The sequence below is a fragment of the Elephas maximus genome, chromosome 7 (genome assembly GCF_024166365.1).
Source record: "Elephas maximus indicus isolate mEleMax1 chromosome 7, mEleMax1 primary haplotype, whole genome shotgun sequence".
Classification (NCBI taxonomy): Eukaryota; Metazoa; Chordata; class Mammalia; order Proboscidea; family Elephantidae; genus Elephas; species Elephas maximus.
In genome coordinates, this window is record NC_064825.1 from 91,305,280 (window position 1) to 91,319,744 (window position 14,465).

The 14,465-nt window shown below is 46.5% G+C and overlaps 1 protein-coding gene across 2 annotated transcripts in view; it reads left to right on the plus strand.

Annotated features, from left to right (window-relative positions):
• The first annotated feature begins 7,111 nt into the window (after positions 1 to 7,111).
• The window catches only part of LDLRAD3 (low density lipoprotein receptor class A domain containing 3), a 300,845-nt gene continuing 293,491 nt past the window's right edge, over positions 7,112 to 14,465 (plus strand). For both annotated transcript variants that reach the window (XM_049889421.1, XM_049889422.1), the window contains exon 1: positions 7,112 to 7,211. In XM_049889421.1, the coding sequence (XP_049745378.1) occupies positions 7,166 to 7,211 (46 nt within the window). In that variant the 5' untranslated portion in view covers positions 7,112 to 7,165. The remainder of the gene's footprint in view (positions 7,212 to 14,465) is intronic.

A 14,465-nucleotide genomic window follows, 5' to 3' on the forward strand; every position in this document is an offset into this window, starting at 1 on the left:
TCAGTTTAAAAATGTAAATCTATTTACCTTCCAGAAGGTTTTTACGAGCGCCTTTTTTTTTTTTTTTTTTTTAAAGTCTCCTGCTTACCTGTTTGTCTGTGAAAGAGTTTGTTACTTACGGAAGGTAATCAGACCTAGGCGTGCTGGCATCATTTTCTCGCATTTGTTACTGTCTCCTGTGACTTCTGTCTTGTTAGCTAAATTACTGTATAAATTTCCCTGCTGAACATGCAGATCTTATTCAGTGTTGGTTTCTTTCTGGAATTCAAGTGCCAAATGTGGAAGTTATTGTAAAAGGGTCGTTTCTTTCTTCCCAATTCATTTGCCCTCCTTCTTCTTGACCCTATGGTGCCGTTGTAGTACTGCAATTAGGACTTTAAAATCATTTTCATATCCGTTGATTTTTTTTTATTGTGGTAAACATATGCGTAACAAATTGTTTGCCTTTCTAGCATTCTTCATTTATAAATAGCAATTGAATTTGATGTCTAGGATATAAGGTTAAACAAGGCTTTGAGGTGGAATTAGGCGGAGAAACCCAGAGAAAAAGCATCTTTCTTTAGTCGGTAATCTTCAAGTAGACTTATATTTAAAGAATGCTAAAGTGTCATGTGCTCATTCACCAAGGAAAATCTTATCTAGATACTCGTGAGGAGCGTGCATCTTAGCTCAAGTAGATACATAAGACAAAATGGGTAGCTCCTGTCCAGAGGCAAGATGAGAAGGTAGAAAGGGACAGGAGCTGGTTGAACGGATGCGGAAAATCTGGGGTGGAAAGGAGGAGTGTGCTGTCACATTATAGGGAGAGCAACTAGGGTCACATAACAATGTGTTGTATAAATTTTTATATGAGAAACTAACTTGAACTGTAAACTTTCACTTAAAGCACAATAAAAAAAAGGAAAGAAAAAAAAAAAAACTTATCTAGACCAGTGCTGCTCAAAAGAAATAGGTTGTGAGCCCCAAACGCAAGTCACATTAAAAAAATAATAAATTAAATTTTCCAGTAGGGGCATTGGAGGTCCTGGGTGGTCTAAATGGTAAACATGCTTGACTCCTAACCCAGAGGTGTTCAGGAAAAAAGGCCTGGTGACATACTTCCAAAAATCAGCCATTGGAAACCCTGTGGAGCACAGTTCTACTCTGACACACATGGGGTCACCATAAGTCAGGGTCAGCTTGATGACAGACGGTCAGTAGGGACCTTGAAAAAGCAAAAGGAGACGAGTGACATTAATTTTAATACTTATTTAATCCTATATATGTAAATATTATATTTCAATGTATGACTACTATAAATATGTTAGAGATATTGTATATTCTTTTTATGCACTAAGGCTTTGAAACCCAATTTGCATTTTACCCTTAGAGCATATCACAGTTCAGAATAGCCCATTTCAAGTGCTCAGTGCAGCTGCGTGTGGCTCGTGGCGGTCACATTGGACACTGCAGAGCTGTACAGCTTAGTGACAGTTTTTCCCCTCAAGTTGATCCACCAAAAGTAGGCTTATACATTTAATGGATCCACTTTTTTTTTTTCTTTGAAATTGAGAAAGAAAAAAAAATTGTGAGTGTGATGAAAACGGGCTAAATGGGTCTATTGATAAACTGCAGGTTAAATTCTTTTTCATGTAATTGTTCTTTGGTTCCAGGACCAAAGAAAGGTGTGAAAAATCACCCTTTTAAGAGCATAGACAACTTCATTCAAGAGGCAATAAAACTGAGGCATTAAAATAAATAACAAACTACATGTTTCTTAAAATGAGGGGTAGAAATTCCATCCTTTCAGATGGTGTAAGATTTTCATTAATAAATGTCAGCAGATCTCTCTTCCACAAGCTAGTGACTATATTAAACATGAATTACAAGAACTCTGCAGGTTCCCAGTGGTATTTTCTTGTAGATTAGTCTGACAACTTAAAAATGTATGTATACATTTGGCAGCTCTAGGATGACTTTAATTTTTACCTGAGAGAACTCTCACGCTCAGCATTTTTGTGGGGTGGGGTCTACCACAATTAGATGCAGCCTGAAAATGTTTCTGGGAGTTGTATTATAAAATAAATCAACTTCTGCTTGATGTTGTGAGCATTGTCAGCTTTCTAGCTCCAAACTCAGTGAACACATTATCTTTCAAACTATACATTCTGTATTTTATGAATTTGGTTGTTTTGCAGTAGAAGGCAACATAGTTCAGTATGATGAATCCCTTAGAATGAAAAGGATCTGGATTCACATCTCAGTTATTTACTGGCTTATTTGGGGCCAGTCACTTAAATACTCTGAGTCTCAAATTCCCCATCTGTGCAAAGGGGATACTATCGAAATCAGAGATTGTCCTGAAAGCTAAATGTGATCATAAACGTACAACACTCAAAGGAGACTCTTGAGTAATGATGGTTCCCTCACACTGCCTTCCTCAGGCTAACTGGTAAGTGAGAGTCAGTGATGTTAAGTGTTCCCAGACTCAGTGTTGGCTGCAGGCTTTGTATTAGTTATCTACCGCTGTGTAACAAATTATCTCAGAATTTAGTGGCTTAAAACAACAAACATTTATAATCTCACAGTTTTTCTGGGTCGGGAATCAGGCACAGGGTCACTGGGTGTGTCTACCTCAAGGTCTCTCATAAAGTTGCAGTCAAGCTGTCAGCCAGGTCTGTGGTCTCCTCTGAAGGCTTGACTGGGTAAGGATCTGCTTCCAAGCTCACTTACGTGGTTGTTGGCAGGATTCAGTTCTTTGTGGGTTGTTGGGCTGAGGGCTTTAGTTTCTCACTGACTGCTGACTGAAGGCTTTTCTCAGTTCCTTGTGCCTCTTCATACAGCCATCACCACATGGCAGCTGACAAGTGAGAGAGTTTGAAAGATTTCAAATATGGGAGTCAGAGTCTTTTCGTAATCTAATCTTGGAAGTGACATCCCATTACTTTTGCCATATTCTGTTTTTTAGAATCAAGTCACTGAGTCCAGCCCACACTCAAGGGGAGGGGACTACACAAGGGTGTGAATACCAGGAGGTTAAGATCACTGGGGATCATCTCAGAAGCTGCCAACAACAGGCTCTCCTGCAGCTTCAACCTCCATGTTTCCTAGTATTACTCACTCTTTACTTACAGATCCTAAGCCTGTAATACAATTAAGTGCTGAACAAATGGGAGCTCCGTGTCAGACACTTTGCTAAATGCTTTACATAGCCCTGTGATACCGACAGATACATAGATAGCTGCTGCCGAGTCAACTCCAATTTATGGTGACATTATGTAGAACAGAGCAAAGCATTGCTCTGGTCCTTTGTCATCCTTACAATCACCACCATGTGTGAGTCAGGGCTTGGAACCGGTTCATTTTGATTCGACTCCTGCTGAGAATTTGAATTTCCACTCCAGATATACTGAATCGGAATCTATATTTTAATAAGAACCCCTGGTGATTCTTATGGAACTTACATATACATAAGAATCATCTAGGGATCTTGTTGAAATGTAGATCTGATTCAGTATATCTGGGGTGGAAAGGTAAATTCTCAGTAGGGGGTCAAGTCAGAATGAACCAGCCTGAAGCCCTGGCTTGAGTCCATCATTATGGCTATTGTGCCAATCCACCTCACTGAGGATCTGTCTCCTTCACCCTTGCTGGCCCTCTATTTCACCAAATATCATGTCCTCCTTTAGTGATTGATCCTTCCTGATGACATGTCCAAAGCAAGAGAGTCAGACAGTGTTCTATTGTGATCCACAAGGTTTTCGTTGGCTAATTTTTGGAAGTAAATTGCCGGGCCTTTCTTCCAGTCCATCTTAGTCTGGAAGATCTACTGAAACCTGGTCAGCAGCATAGCAACACACAAGCCTCTGCTGACAGATGGCTGGTAGCTGTGCGTGCGGTGCATTGGTTGGGGATTGAACCTGGGTCTCCTGCATGGAAGGAGAGAATTCTACCACTGAACCACTCATGTCTGCATTGCTCACACAGGTCAGCTCACTTCAGTGTTGGAGAGGAGTACACAGGGCATGAAGACCAGGAGGTGAGGATCTTTGAGAGCCATCTTAGAGGTTGGCTACCACAGCAGCTGCCTTGTAATATAATCACAATCACAACAGCTAACTATACTTGAGCAATTACTATGAGCAAGGTACTGTGCCAAAGATGTTAACATACATTATCTTATTTAATCCTAACAGCAACTCTGAGATCCAGATGCTCTTATTATTCTCATTTTACAGATGAGGAAACGAAGGCTCCATGAGGCTGGTAACTTGCCCAAGGTCACAGAGCTAGTATGTGGCAAGTGAAATGAGCATTAGAACACATCTCAGACTTGAGTTCAAGTCCAACTTGTGCTGCTTTGTCCTGCATTGTTACTTGGGCTGCTGTAGGAGTAAAGGAGAAAACATGTGGGAACTACAAAGCATTATACCGAAGACCGCAGAAAGATGAAATTCTTCTCTCTTTCAGCAACGTGAAACTATGTCAGTGCACAAATCCAAGGTCAGAGTGTTTGCCTTTTGGTAAATAAGAGACATAAATAAAGCTGTCTGTTTTTGATTTTTAATAATCCAACTTAAAAAGACTGTGACTGGCCCCTTGAGACATGAACAATTGGAACCGATCACATTTCCCGGAAAACTGAGGGTCCTGTGCTTTTAATGGATTCATTCTAAACATCTGGGAAAGAGGAAGTGCTAAAGGGGGGCAGGTATAAAGAATGTTTTCGCTTCCTGCCCACTTTATGTGGTAAGGAGGTTGGAAGTGATTCACTGGACATATAAGAACAATCGCATTCAAAGACATCTTTACGTTTTTCCAGATGCTTTCAGGACATTAATGTATTTAATTCTTATCACAATTTTGTGAAATCAACAGGCGCAAAAGAAGTGTGTGTGTATGAGAGAGAGAGAGACAGACCTACACATGGAGAGTGAACCAGGCACCCTAAATTCCCAGAGTTGAAGTTCATGCAGCCAAAGGAACCTCTGGCTATTTGTCCTTCGATTTTTGTCATGTTTGGAGGCAAATAAGCAGCTGTAGGAGAAATTAATTGCCTTCTTGGGTATCATTATCAAAGGCTGGGGGCCTCCCCCCAGTGTACTTACTGGAAAAGTATACCTACCTACATGTACCTGAAAATTCGCATAAAAATTTGGGGGCTTTAAAGCCCCTGGAAGATCTCAGTAGTGTTCATGGAACCCAGGATAAAACCACTGAATGCTAAATATTTTGGAAATTTTATTTCTATTTTATCTTTACTTGACAAACTACTCTGTAACATGGAGTTTACCAAACTTTCCCACATCACATTTTCTCATTACCTTAAACCGTCATTGGTATTTTTAAATTCTGGCCTGATCCACTTTATTTAGTCTTTATGACTAGGTCAGGCAATTAAAAAGGAAAGTCACTGGATCTCAGAATTCTAAAGGTTGTCTCGCGTGCAACCCAAATCTGACACAGATCTCCCCTGTACAACCTCCCTCACAAACGGTCAGCCAGCCCTGGCATCCACACCCGCCTCACTCCTCCCAACAAGTACAATTTACGCACAGTAACAAGTACCCTTTAAAACCCAAACCTTTATAGGGGTGCAATTCTGTCTATAAACTTAAACGAACGTATACAGCCCTGTAAGGAGCCCTGGTGGTTGGCTCCATGCTAAGCTCTTGGCTGCTAACCGCAAAGGTGGGCGGTTCCTCCCACCTTCTGCAGGAGGAAAGATTACAGCCTAGATAACCCTATGGGGCAGCTCTACTCTGTCCTGTAGGGTTGCTTTGTCTCAGAATTGACTCGATGGCACACAACAACAGTAACAAAAACAAATATAGTCACGTTAACACCACTATGATCAAGATAGGGAACAGTCCCATCACCCTGGAAAGTTCCCTGTACCCCTTATCCTCACCCCCAGACCCTGGAAACCATCAATCTGATTGTGATCCCTATAGTTTTGCTTTCTTCCGGAATGTCTTGTCAATGGAATCATACAGAACGTACCCTTTTGATCTGGATTCTTTCTCTTGGTGTGCTTTTGAGATTCGTCTATGTTGTCGCATTAAATGATACGCTACCATTTGTTTCTCCGCTCCCCAGCTGGTGGACGTTTGAGTTGTTTTCAGTTTTGGGCAATTATTTGCATTAGTTTTCTGCTTTTCTGTGTGTGTGTGTGTTGGGGGGGGGCGGGTGTGAAGCACAGAAGTGTCACTCCATTCTCCTACCATCTAAATCTTTCCCGGCTCTTCCACCAGTGATGTACTGACCGCTCATCCACTAGTGGTGTCTTGACGTCTCAGTTGCATCAGGGCAGCAGTTCTTTTTGCCTTGAATACCTGCTTTATATTTACTTTCCTCTTCTGCCTACCGGGGTCCACATGTTTGTTCTACTGGTCTAGGAGACAAGCTCTGGATGAAATCGCCCAGTGGCCAGACCTGTCTACATGGAAGGTGTTTCCTTCTCTGCTCGAGGTTTAGTTATCAAGAGCTTTTGAATCACATGGGAGCTTGTTAAAAATACACTCTCAGGCCCGACCCCAGACCTGTGGAATCAGTCTGCATTTTAACAAGATCCCCAGGTGAGTAACATGCATACTAAAATTTGAGAAGCACTACTCTTATTCCACTCTCGCGACTAAAACTAAATACATACTTTTTTTCATAGTATTTGGCCCTTTCTCCCAACTTTTTCTTTCTCGCACCGGAGCAAACTCATCTCGCAGTTCAGTAAAAAAAACTCAAGTTTGAGTCTGAGGAGTGGTGAGCGCCGCATCCCCGAAGGATGTAGGAGCCAAGTGGAAAAGGTAGGCGGAAAGGGGAGAAGGGGGAGAAAAACCAGAGCGGGCTGTCCTGGGATCCTCGCAATCAGAGGGGGAGGCCGGAAGGGCCGCCAAGGAGGGCAGGATCCTCCGGGGACAGGCAGCCGGGCCCCACGCCCCTCTCGGCGGCCCTCGGAGCCGGGTTGCCCGGGGCAGGACGCGGGCGGCTGCGCACAGGCCAGGCGCGTGCAAAACTTCGCAGAGCCGGAGCCGGGCCGGGGCGGGTCGGGCGGGCGCGCGGGCGGGCGGGAGGAGGGACGGCCGGGAGGGACGGCCGGGAGGGCGGGGCGGCCGCGGCGAGGGGCGGGGTCAGCGCCGAGGCCGCGGGGGCAGCGACGGCGCCGGGCAGCGGGAGCGGCGGCCGCGCCATGTGGCTGCTGGGGCCGCTGTGCCTGCTGTTGAGCAGCGCGGCGGGTGAGTCGGGGGGCGTGCGGCGAACTTCCTGGGGGGCTCGGGGACCGCAGCCGGGCCGCGATCGCGCCCCCTCCCCGCGCCTGGGCCGCGTCCCCGGGCGTGGGTGTGCGCGGAGGGCGGACCCCGGCGCCGGGCTGGCCGGGACCCCGCCGAGGGGCCGCCGCGGGGTGCGCGCGGTCCTATTGTGTGGCCGTGCGCGTCGGTTGGTGTGCGCGCGCGGGGCTGTGTAGTGTGTGCGAGGGGTTGTGTGTGTGTGCGGGCGGGGCTTTGTGTGCTGCCCGGCTCTAGGGAGCCGGCAGCTGCCCCGATTGGGCGGGCGGATCTCGAGTGTGTGTCTGTGTCTGTGTGTGCCTGTGTCAGCGTGTGTGTCTGTGTGTGTGCAAGGAGGAGGAGAGGGGAGGAGAGAGAACTCTTCAGTGGACCCTTCTTTTCATACGCCCGGATACTGGGTGTCGCTGTAGCCTCCTCGGGCCCTCTTCTCGAGTCTTTGCGTGCACCGTCGTGCCTCAGTTTCACCACCTGGACCGCAGAACAAGTAGCACCAGCGCTTTCTTTCTTTCCTTGGGACGGTGTTTCGTTTGGGCAAAGTGAGATGAAGCAGGGCCAGTCCTGGGAATTATCTTCCCCACTGATCCTGGACACAGACCGCTATTTAGGTCGTGCGACCCCCGTACTTGCCCCGCAGTGGATGCCCTGCCAGGGGAGGCGCCTTAGGAGAGGACCCGGGGCTTCATCTCGTGGCCCTTTGAACCCGGCATCGCACAGCATGTGCATCCTCTGGTCCGGCGGAGCAGCAAGCCTCCGTCCCTCCCAGAGAGCGTGCAGTTCCCAGGAACTTTTCTGCTGATACGGGCACGAGCGGAATTCCAGCCCGGGAGCCCTTTCTCTGCTGACCCTGCCCGCATCCCACAGCTGTCAGCTGCCCCTCCTCTGCCCCTACTACCGTTGGGCCCTGCTGAAGTGCAGTCCCCTGATGTTTATTTCAGCACAACGGGTGCCCCCAAAGTAGGTGACAGGGTCCAGTGAACTTCTTTCAGCAGAAGCCTGCTTGCCCGGCGTTTGTGCCATCCACATGTCTACTTTTTCTCTGATTTCCCCCAGTGCTTCTTGCAGCTGGCCTGTTGAGGTGTCTTTGGTTGTGTGTTTGGTGGTCACGGTGAAGCTCAGTTCATTCTGACCTGCTCCACAGAGAGGTGTGTGCTTTGAATGGGAAATCTCCCTCTCCTTTAAGTACCTGATCCCGGGCATCCTCAGAATCTGCTGCCCAGTCTTCCCCCTGTCAGACCTATGACGTCATCCCCACGCCTCCCAGACTCCATTTAGAAGTCTGTGGCTTTGCTGTGGCTTCTAGTGGTGGGATGAGGGCATAGGCTGCCTGGAGGCTGCTGTAGATTGTTAATAGGATCTGGGTCAGAGTGCCCTGATACTCCTGAAATCCTGGGCTAACCCAGGAGAGACATCTGAGGGGCCACTGGTAGCCCTGGGTAGGTGTGAATTATTATTTGGAGGCTGTTTTAGCAGGCGGACATCCAGGGCATCTCAGACAACAAGACCTGCCTGGAGGCACGCACTGAGCTTGTGTAGCAGTGGTGTCCAATGATAACACTCAAGAAGGAAAGTCTGGAAGCCGTCTGCTCTCTGTGTGTGTCCTCAGAGAGCTACTTGTGGCCTAGTGGAAACTTATGTATTGCATCTCCCAGTTGGTACTAGGTTGCTTCAGTTAAGTCTCCATTTTTGTAAAAATAATTGTACAGTTAATTTTGTCTCTCTTTGGTCAGTGCTGGTTATTTAATATGCATATATATGTATGAAATAGGACTCTCCGTTTTGTTCCAGAGTAGCCATAGTGGTCACATAGGCTTGGGAGAAGGGCAAGGAGTTGCCTAATGTCTCAGGTATCAGTTTTACCTTATCTGTTTTGTGATGGGTTAGTCAGGGTGGCTTTGAATCATCTTTACAGTTGCTGTTTAGAGATCACTAGGCAGGTTGGGAAAGGAGCCCTGGTGGTGCAGTGGTGAAGCACTTGTTTGGCTACTAAGGGAAGGTTCAGGGGTTCAAACCCACCAGCCTCTTCTTGGGAGAAAAATGTGGCAGTCTGCTTCTGGAACGGTTAAAATCAAAACCAAACCCATTGCGATGGAGTTGATTCCTACAGGACGGAGCACTGCCCACGCAACAGCGATGGTTTTAGGCAGGTTGGCCTATGTGCATTTTTCAGGTTATGTTAAACATTATCCTTTTAGGACGGGTCCCCCTGTGACCCCAAGTGTTGCCAGTAACAGGGCTGGTCATTTTTTCTGATGCAGACAAGGCGCCCTGGCTCTGAGACTATAGAGAAGCCTGCGTTGTTAAGTTTGGGCTTTATAGTGGGCCTGCAGATTTTACCCTTCTATCCCTGACTCCACACTTCAGTGTTCTTCTGGGAAGTTGATAAAACAAGAGATTCCAAATCCAGTACTTTGGATTTTTGCTTCCATCTGATAGTCTGGGAAGAAATCTAGGGTTAAGATTGAGGCCTCGTTTGAGTCCGGGGTCTTTGTAGGGCGGAAAGTCCACTGACATTCCAAGAGCATTTGGAGAACTTTGTTATTCAGGAACCTTCTCAGACACCTTTGTGTTTTTTCTTCTTCCTTTGTTTTTATTGTCTAATTGTTTGTGTTAGGGAAGTGAAGCATTGATTTGGGCTGTTATTATTTTTTAACGTATCCTGTGTGTAAGACTCAACCGGGGTCTCGTCATCTGACATCCAGTTTCTTTTCATTTGGTTAGACGCAGTGGGTCAGTGCGCAGGTCTGGAGGACATTTCTCATGCCGGCCATGTCCTGTGGTTGGTCAGTCTTCTCACCTCCTCCTGTGCTGACCTTTGCTCAGACTCCCTGACACTCTCTGTCAGCGAGGCTCGATTTTCCCGCATGTGTACGCCGGGAGTGCAGGTATTGACATTTTCTCCTGGAAGGAATCTGTGTAATGGTGTGACGGGGTGGGTGGGTGGTTTTTTTTTTAAGGAACTGTGTAGCTAAGTAGAGTCCAGGTAGATGAGAGACTGCAGCACAGAAGTACAAATAAACACACTTTGTTGCTTTTCATCTTCAAAGAGCTGTGGCTCAGACTCCCTACTGGGGTGTGAGATGTTTTTTCCTGACAGCCCACTTGGGCCTTTTACCTTGGGATAAATGGGGGATGGGGGATGTGAGAAGGAGTGGGTGGGATGGTAAATTCTGGGCTTTGAAGCCTGGTTTACACACTTTTTTACCAGAGTCACCAGGGCAACTTGAAAGCGGGCCTATGTTGTCATCTTTGTAAAACACTGTAAGAGAATTTGGGGATTGAGAAAGTTTATCATAAAATAATTTCATGTTAACTTGGCCTGTTTGCGTGGGCAAGGGGAGGAAAGGGAACCCATTTATGGAGCATATCCTCTCTGTGAGAAGCTTTGCTCATCACTTTAAACACATATCTCCTCCAGTATTCCCAACGGTATTGTGAGACAGGAAATCGTTATATGGTTCAGGAGCGATCAGTAGTAGTACCCAGGATGCCACAGTAGAGCTGAAGCCTAGATTCTAACTCAAGTTTCTCTTGCCCGGCAAGCACAGGCTTTCCTCACTGTCCCCAGGCTTCCTTTACATTACTTCCGTGCCTTTCTTCCCACATGCTTTTGTGAATTAACACAGGCGGTGAGATTGTTTCCATTAACCTCCCCACCCCGCCCCCCAAGAAAATCTGCTCACTTGGTGATCACGGCTCTGAGCTGCTTCTGCAGAGGCATCAGCTTTCTCTGGAGGCCACGTTGATGTTCATGATGTCATTGTGTTACGTGGCATTGAGTCAGTTCAGACTCACAGACTCAATCTTTATGGGGAGCCCTGGTGGCACAGCGGTTAAGCGCCCGGCTGCTAACCAAAAGGCTGGCAGTTTGAATTCACCAGCTGTGCTGCGGGAGAAAGATGTGGCAGTCTGTTTCTGTAAAGATCACAGCCTGGGAAACCGTATGGGGCAGTTCAGCTGTGTCCTGTAGGGTCACCATGAGTCGGAATCCACTTGACGGCAGTGGTTTTGTTTTTTTTAGTCTTTATGAGAGCAGATCAGCAGGTCTTTTCTCCCTTGGAGCCACAAGTAGGTTCAAACCTCTGAACTTTTGGTTAGCAGCCAAGCACTTATCCATTGCGCCACCAGGGCTCCTTGATGTTCATAATAAATACATAAACTAAATCTCTTATCTTAGAGAAAAAATGGACTTTTCAAAGTAACTCTGACTCTGGTCTTGCTGTGTGCGTGGGTGAGAAGAGCCTGTGGTGGTGGAAGACACTACAGGCCAAGGTTTGGTTTCTTGACCTGAGTTGTAGTCACATGGGGGTTTGTTTTCATTCATTAAGCTCTGTATTTATATTTTCCCCATGTCTTACATGTTTACTGTATTTCACAATTAAAAAAATAAAAGACACTATAGGCTGTGGACATGTCTTGGAGTGATGGGACTGCTTTTTAACTGTGAGGTAGCCCTAGGCACAAGTCTATTTTTGGTTGTTGGATTTTCTTGTTTGTTCTCTCCCCTTTCTTTGAAATATTCTGGAAATGCTTGCGCCATTCTAATGATGGCTTTTTTTTGCCAGTGATTTTTACCTGACAACTAGGGAGACTTTTTAAATCAGTAGCTTCTCTGTGTGTGTACCAGCCTTTCTTCCAGCATAATTATAAAAGGAGCTACTCAACTTCGATGCTGAAGAGCACTCTTAAAAATGTTTCCTGGAGAGCAGCCAGGTGCTTTTGAAGATGCTGTGTATGTTTGTCACATCATTTGCTTGATGTTTAACATTGTTTACCAGGTTAAATTGACTTCTGTGACATGGTAATTGCTGGGTCAGAGGGATTGTATTTTTCGTTTGCTGGTGAGTCAACAACTCTTGGTGACCCGTGTGTGCCGGAGAAGAACCGTGCACCATAGGATTTTCAGTGGCTGATATTTCAGAAGTAGATCACCAGGCCTTTCTTCCAAGGCACCTCTGGGTGGACTCAGACCTCCAGCCTTTTGGGTAACAGTGAGCATATTAACTGTTTATGCCACTCAGGGACTCTGAGCAAAGGGATAGCAAATGTTTATTTGAGGTAGGATTGTTAGGGCTGCTAGAGATAGTTGCAGGGATGGGTTAATCTAGCATGGGGTTTCTCATCCCTGGTACTTTTGTAGATGCTGAATTTGTTTGGCGTTTAATATTGTTTACTGGATATTAACATTTTGGGCTGGGTACTTACTTAGTGTGGGAGATTGCCTTGTGTGTTGTAGGGTATTTGGCAGCATCCTGGTCTCTATCTACTAAATGCCAATAGCGCCATGCCACCCCCCCCCCCCCACGGCATTGTAGCAACCAACAGTGTCTCCAGACAATGTCAGATGTCCTCTGGGGGTAAAATCACAGACAATTGAGAGCCCCCGGTTTAGTGTGAGTGAGCCCTTTCACTGGTCCTTCTTGAGCATTATTACTGCTGATCCTAAAAATGCCTTTCAAATGCAGTGGGTCAGGATGGCATCCCTCTGCCAGCGGGGCTTTGAGTCCTCAGGCGTCTGTCCGCTTTATGTCTCCGTGCCACACAAGTTACCGTGAAGATACCTTAACTGGAAATGCCACAAAATCTCTCTCCCCATTTGTGCCAAAGTGCAAACTTGTGGAATTTTAGGAACTCATCAGTTTGGTTCCCTCGGGAGAGATGTACGCTGAAAAAGCAGGTAAAAGGCAGGTGACAGGTGACGCCACAAGTCACCTGGTATCCTGAATGTTAAACCTGGGAGCTCATAGGCTCTCAGGGCTGGTGGAGAACCCTGCCTGAAGGTTTGCCTTGGGAATTGTGTATTGAAATCTTAACCCTGGAAATTCCTTTTCCTCCATTCTGCAGAGTACTTATTGTTCTTCTAGCTCCCCTTTCCATCCCCGTAATTCTTTCTGCCTTCCCATCAAAAGGCTTTACAACCTGAGTCAGTTCTGCAGGTGGTGAGGAAAAATGTCTGTACTAGTGGCAGGTTGATTTTTAGAACTTTTCATCTTCTGCTTTCTTCTCTGAAGTCTTTTTCAGGTTGTGTTCTGTGTCACTTTATAAAACTTCACTTTCTTGAAGACATTTTTCCTTCCAGCTGTCATTTTCCTTTGTCCTATTCCCAGACTTCCCTTGCATGTTTTACTTCCTCCTCTCTTCACACTAGGGACCTACATTGTCTGCCATCGTTTGAATTCCCACGAAAAACCCCAGCCAAACCCACTGCCGTCGAGTCAGTTCTGACTCATAACAACCCTATCAGACAGAGTAGAACTGCCGCACGACGTTTCCAAGGCTGTAACCTTTACGGAAGCAGACTGCCACATCTTTCTTCTGCGAAGTGGCTGGTGAGTTCGAACTGCTGACCTTTTGATTAGCAGCTAATTGCTTGAACCACTGTGCCACCAGGGGTCCTATTCCCACAAAAAGGCACTACCAAAAGAGAAGCACTGGGCTTCCTGTGGAATCCCTGGGTAGTGCAAAAGGGTGAGGACTCAGCTGCTTACCGAAAGGTTGGTGGCTCGAGTCTATCCGCAGGTGACTTGGAAGAAAGATCTGGCAGTCTACTTCTGAAAAATTAGCCGTTGAAAACCCTGTGGAGCACAGTCCTACTCTGACGCAGTTGCGGTCAACGTGAGTCAGAATTGACTCGATGGCAGCTGATTTGATTTGGTGTTTTGGGGGCACCCTCTGGAGAGGTCTGTGTTGTCTCAGCTCAGGCACATTTGTCTCCAGCCATCATGCCTTCTTCCAGCCTTGTCCAGGGAGGAACTCCACCTTCCCAAGCACGCTATCCTTTTCTTTTCTGTCTTTAGGTCACTAGAAAAACCTTCCAAAGTTTTATTCAGCTGCCACCTCCAGCACTGTGTTGTGCTCTAGGGATGCCAAGTCCCAGGATGGCACAAATAGTTAAGTGCTTTACTACTAACCAAAAGGTTGGCGATTCGAACCCACCCAGAGGTACTTCAGAAGAAAGACCTGGCAATCTGTTTCTGAAAGGTCACAGCCTCGAAAGCTGTATGGAGCGCAGTTCTATGCTGCACACGTAGGGTCTCCATGAGGGGGAACTGACTCAACGGCTAGTGGTTTGGTTTTGGTTCAGGGATGCCAGACCAGTTACTCTTGAGCCGACTTTGACTCACGGTGACTGCGTGTGTGTCAGAGTAGGACGGTGCTCCATAGGGCTTTCAATAGCTGATTGGTGGACTTGAACTGCCAACCTTT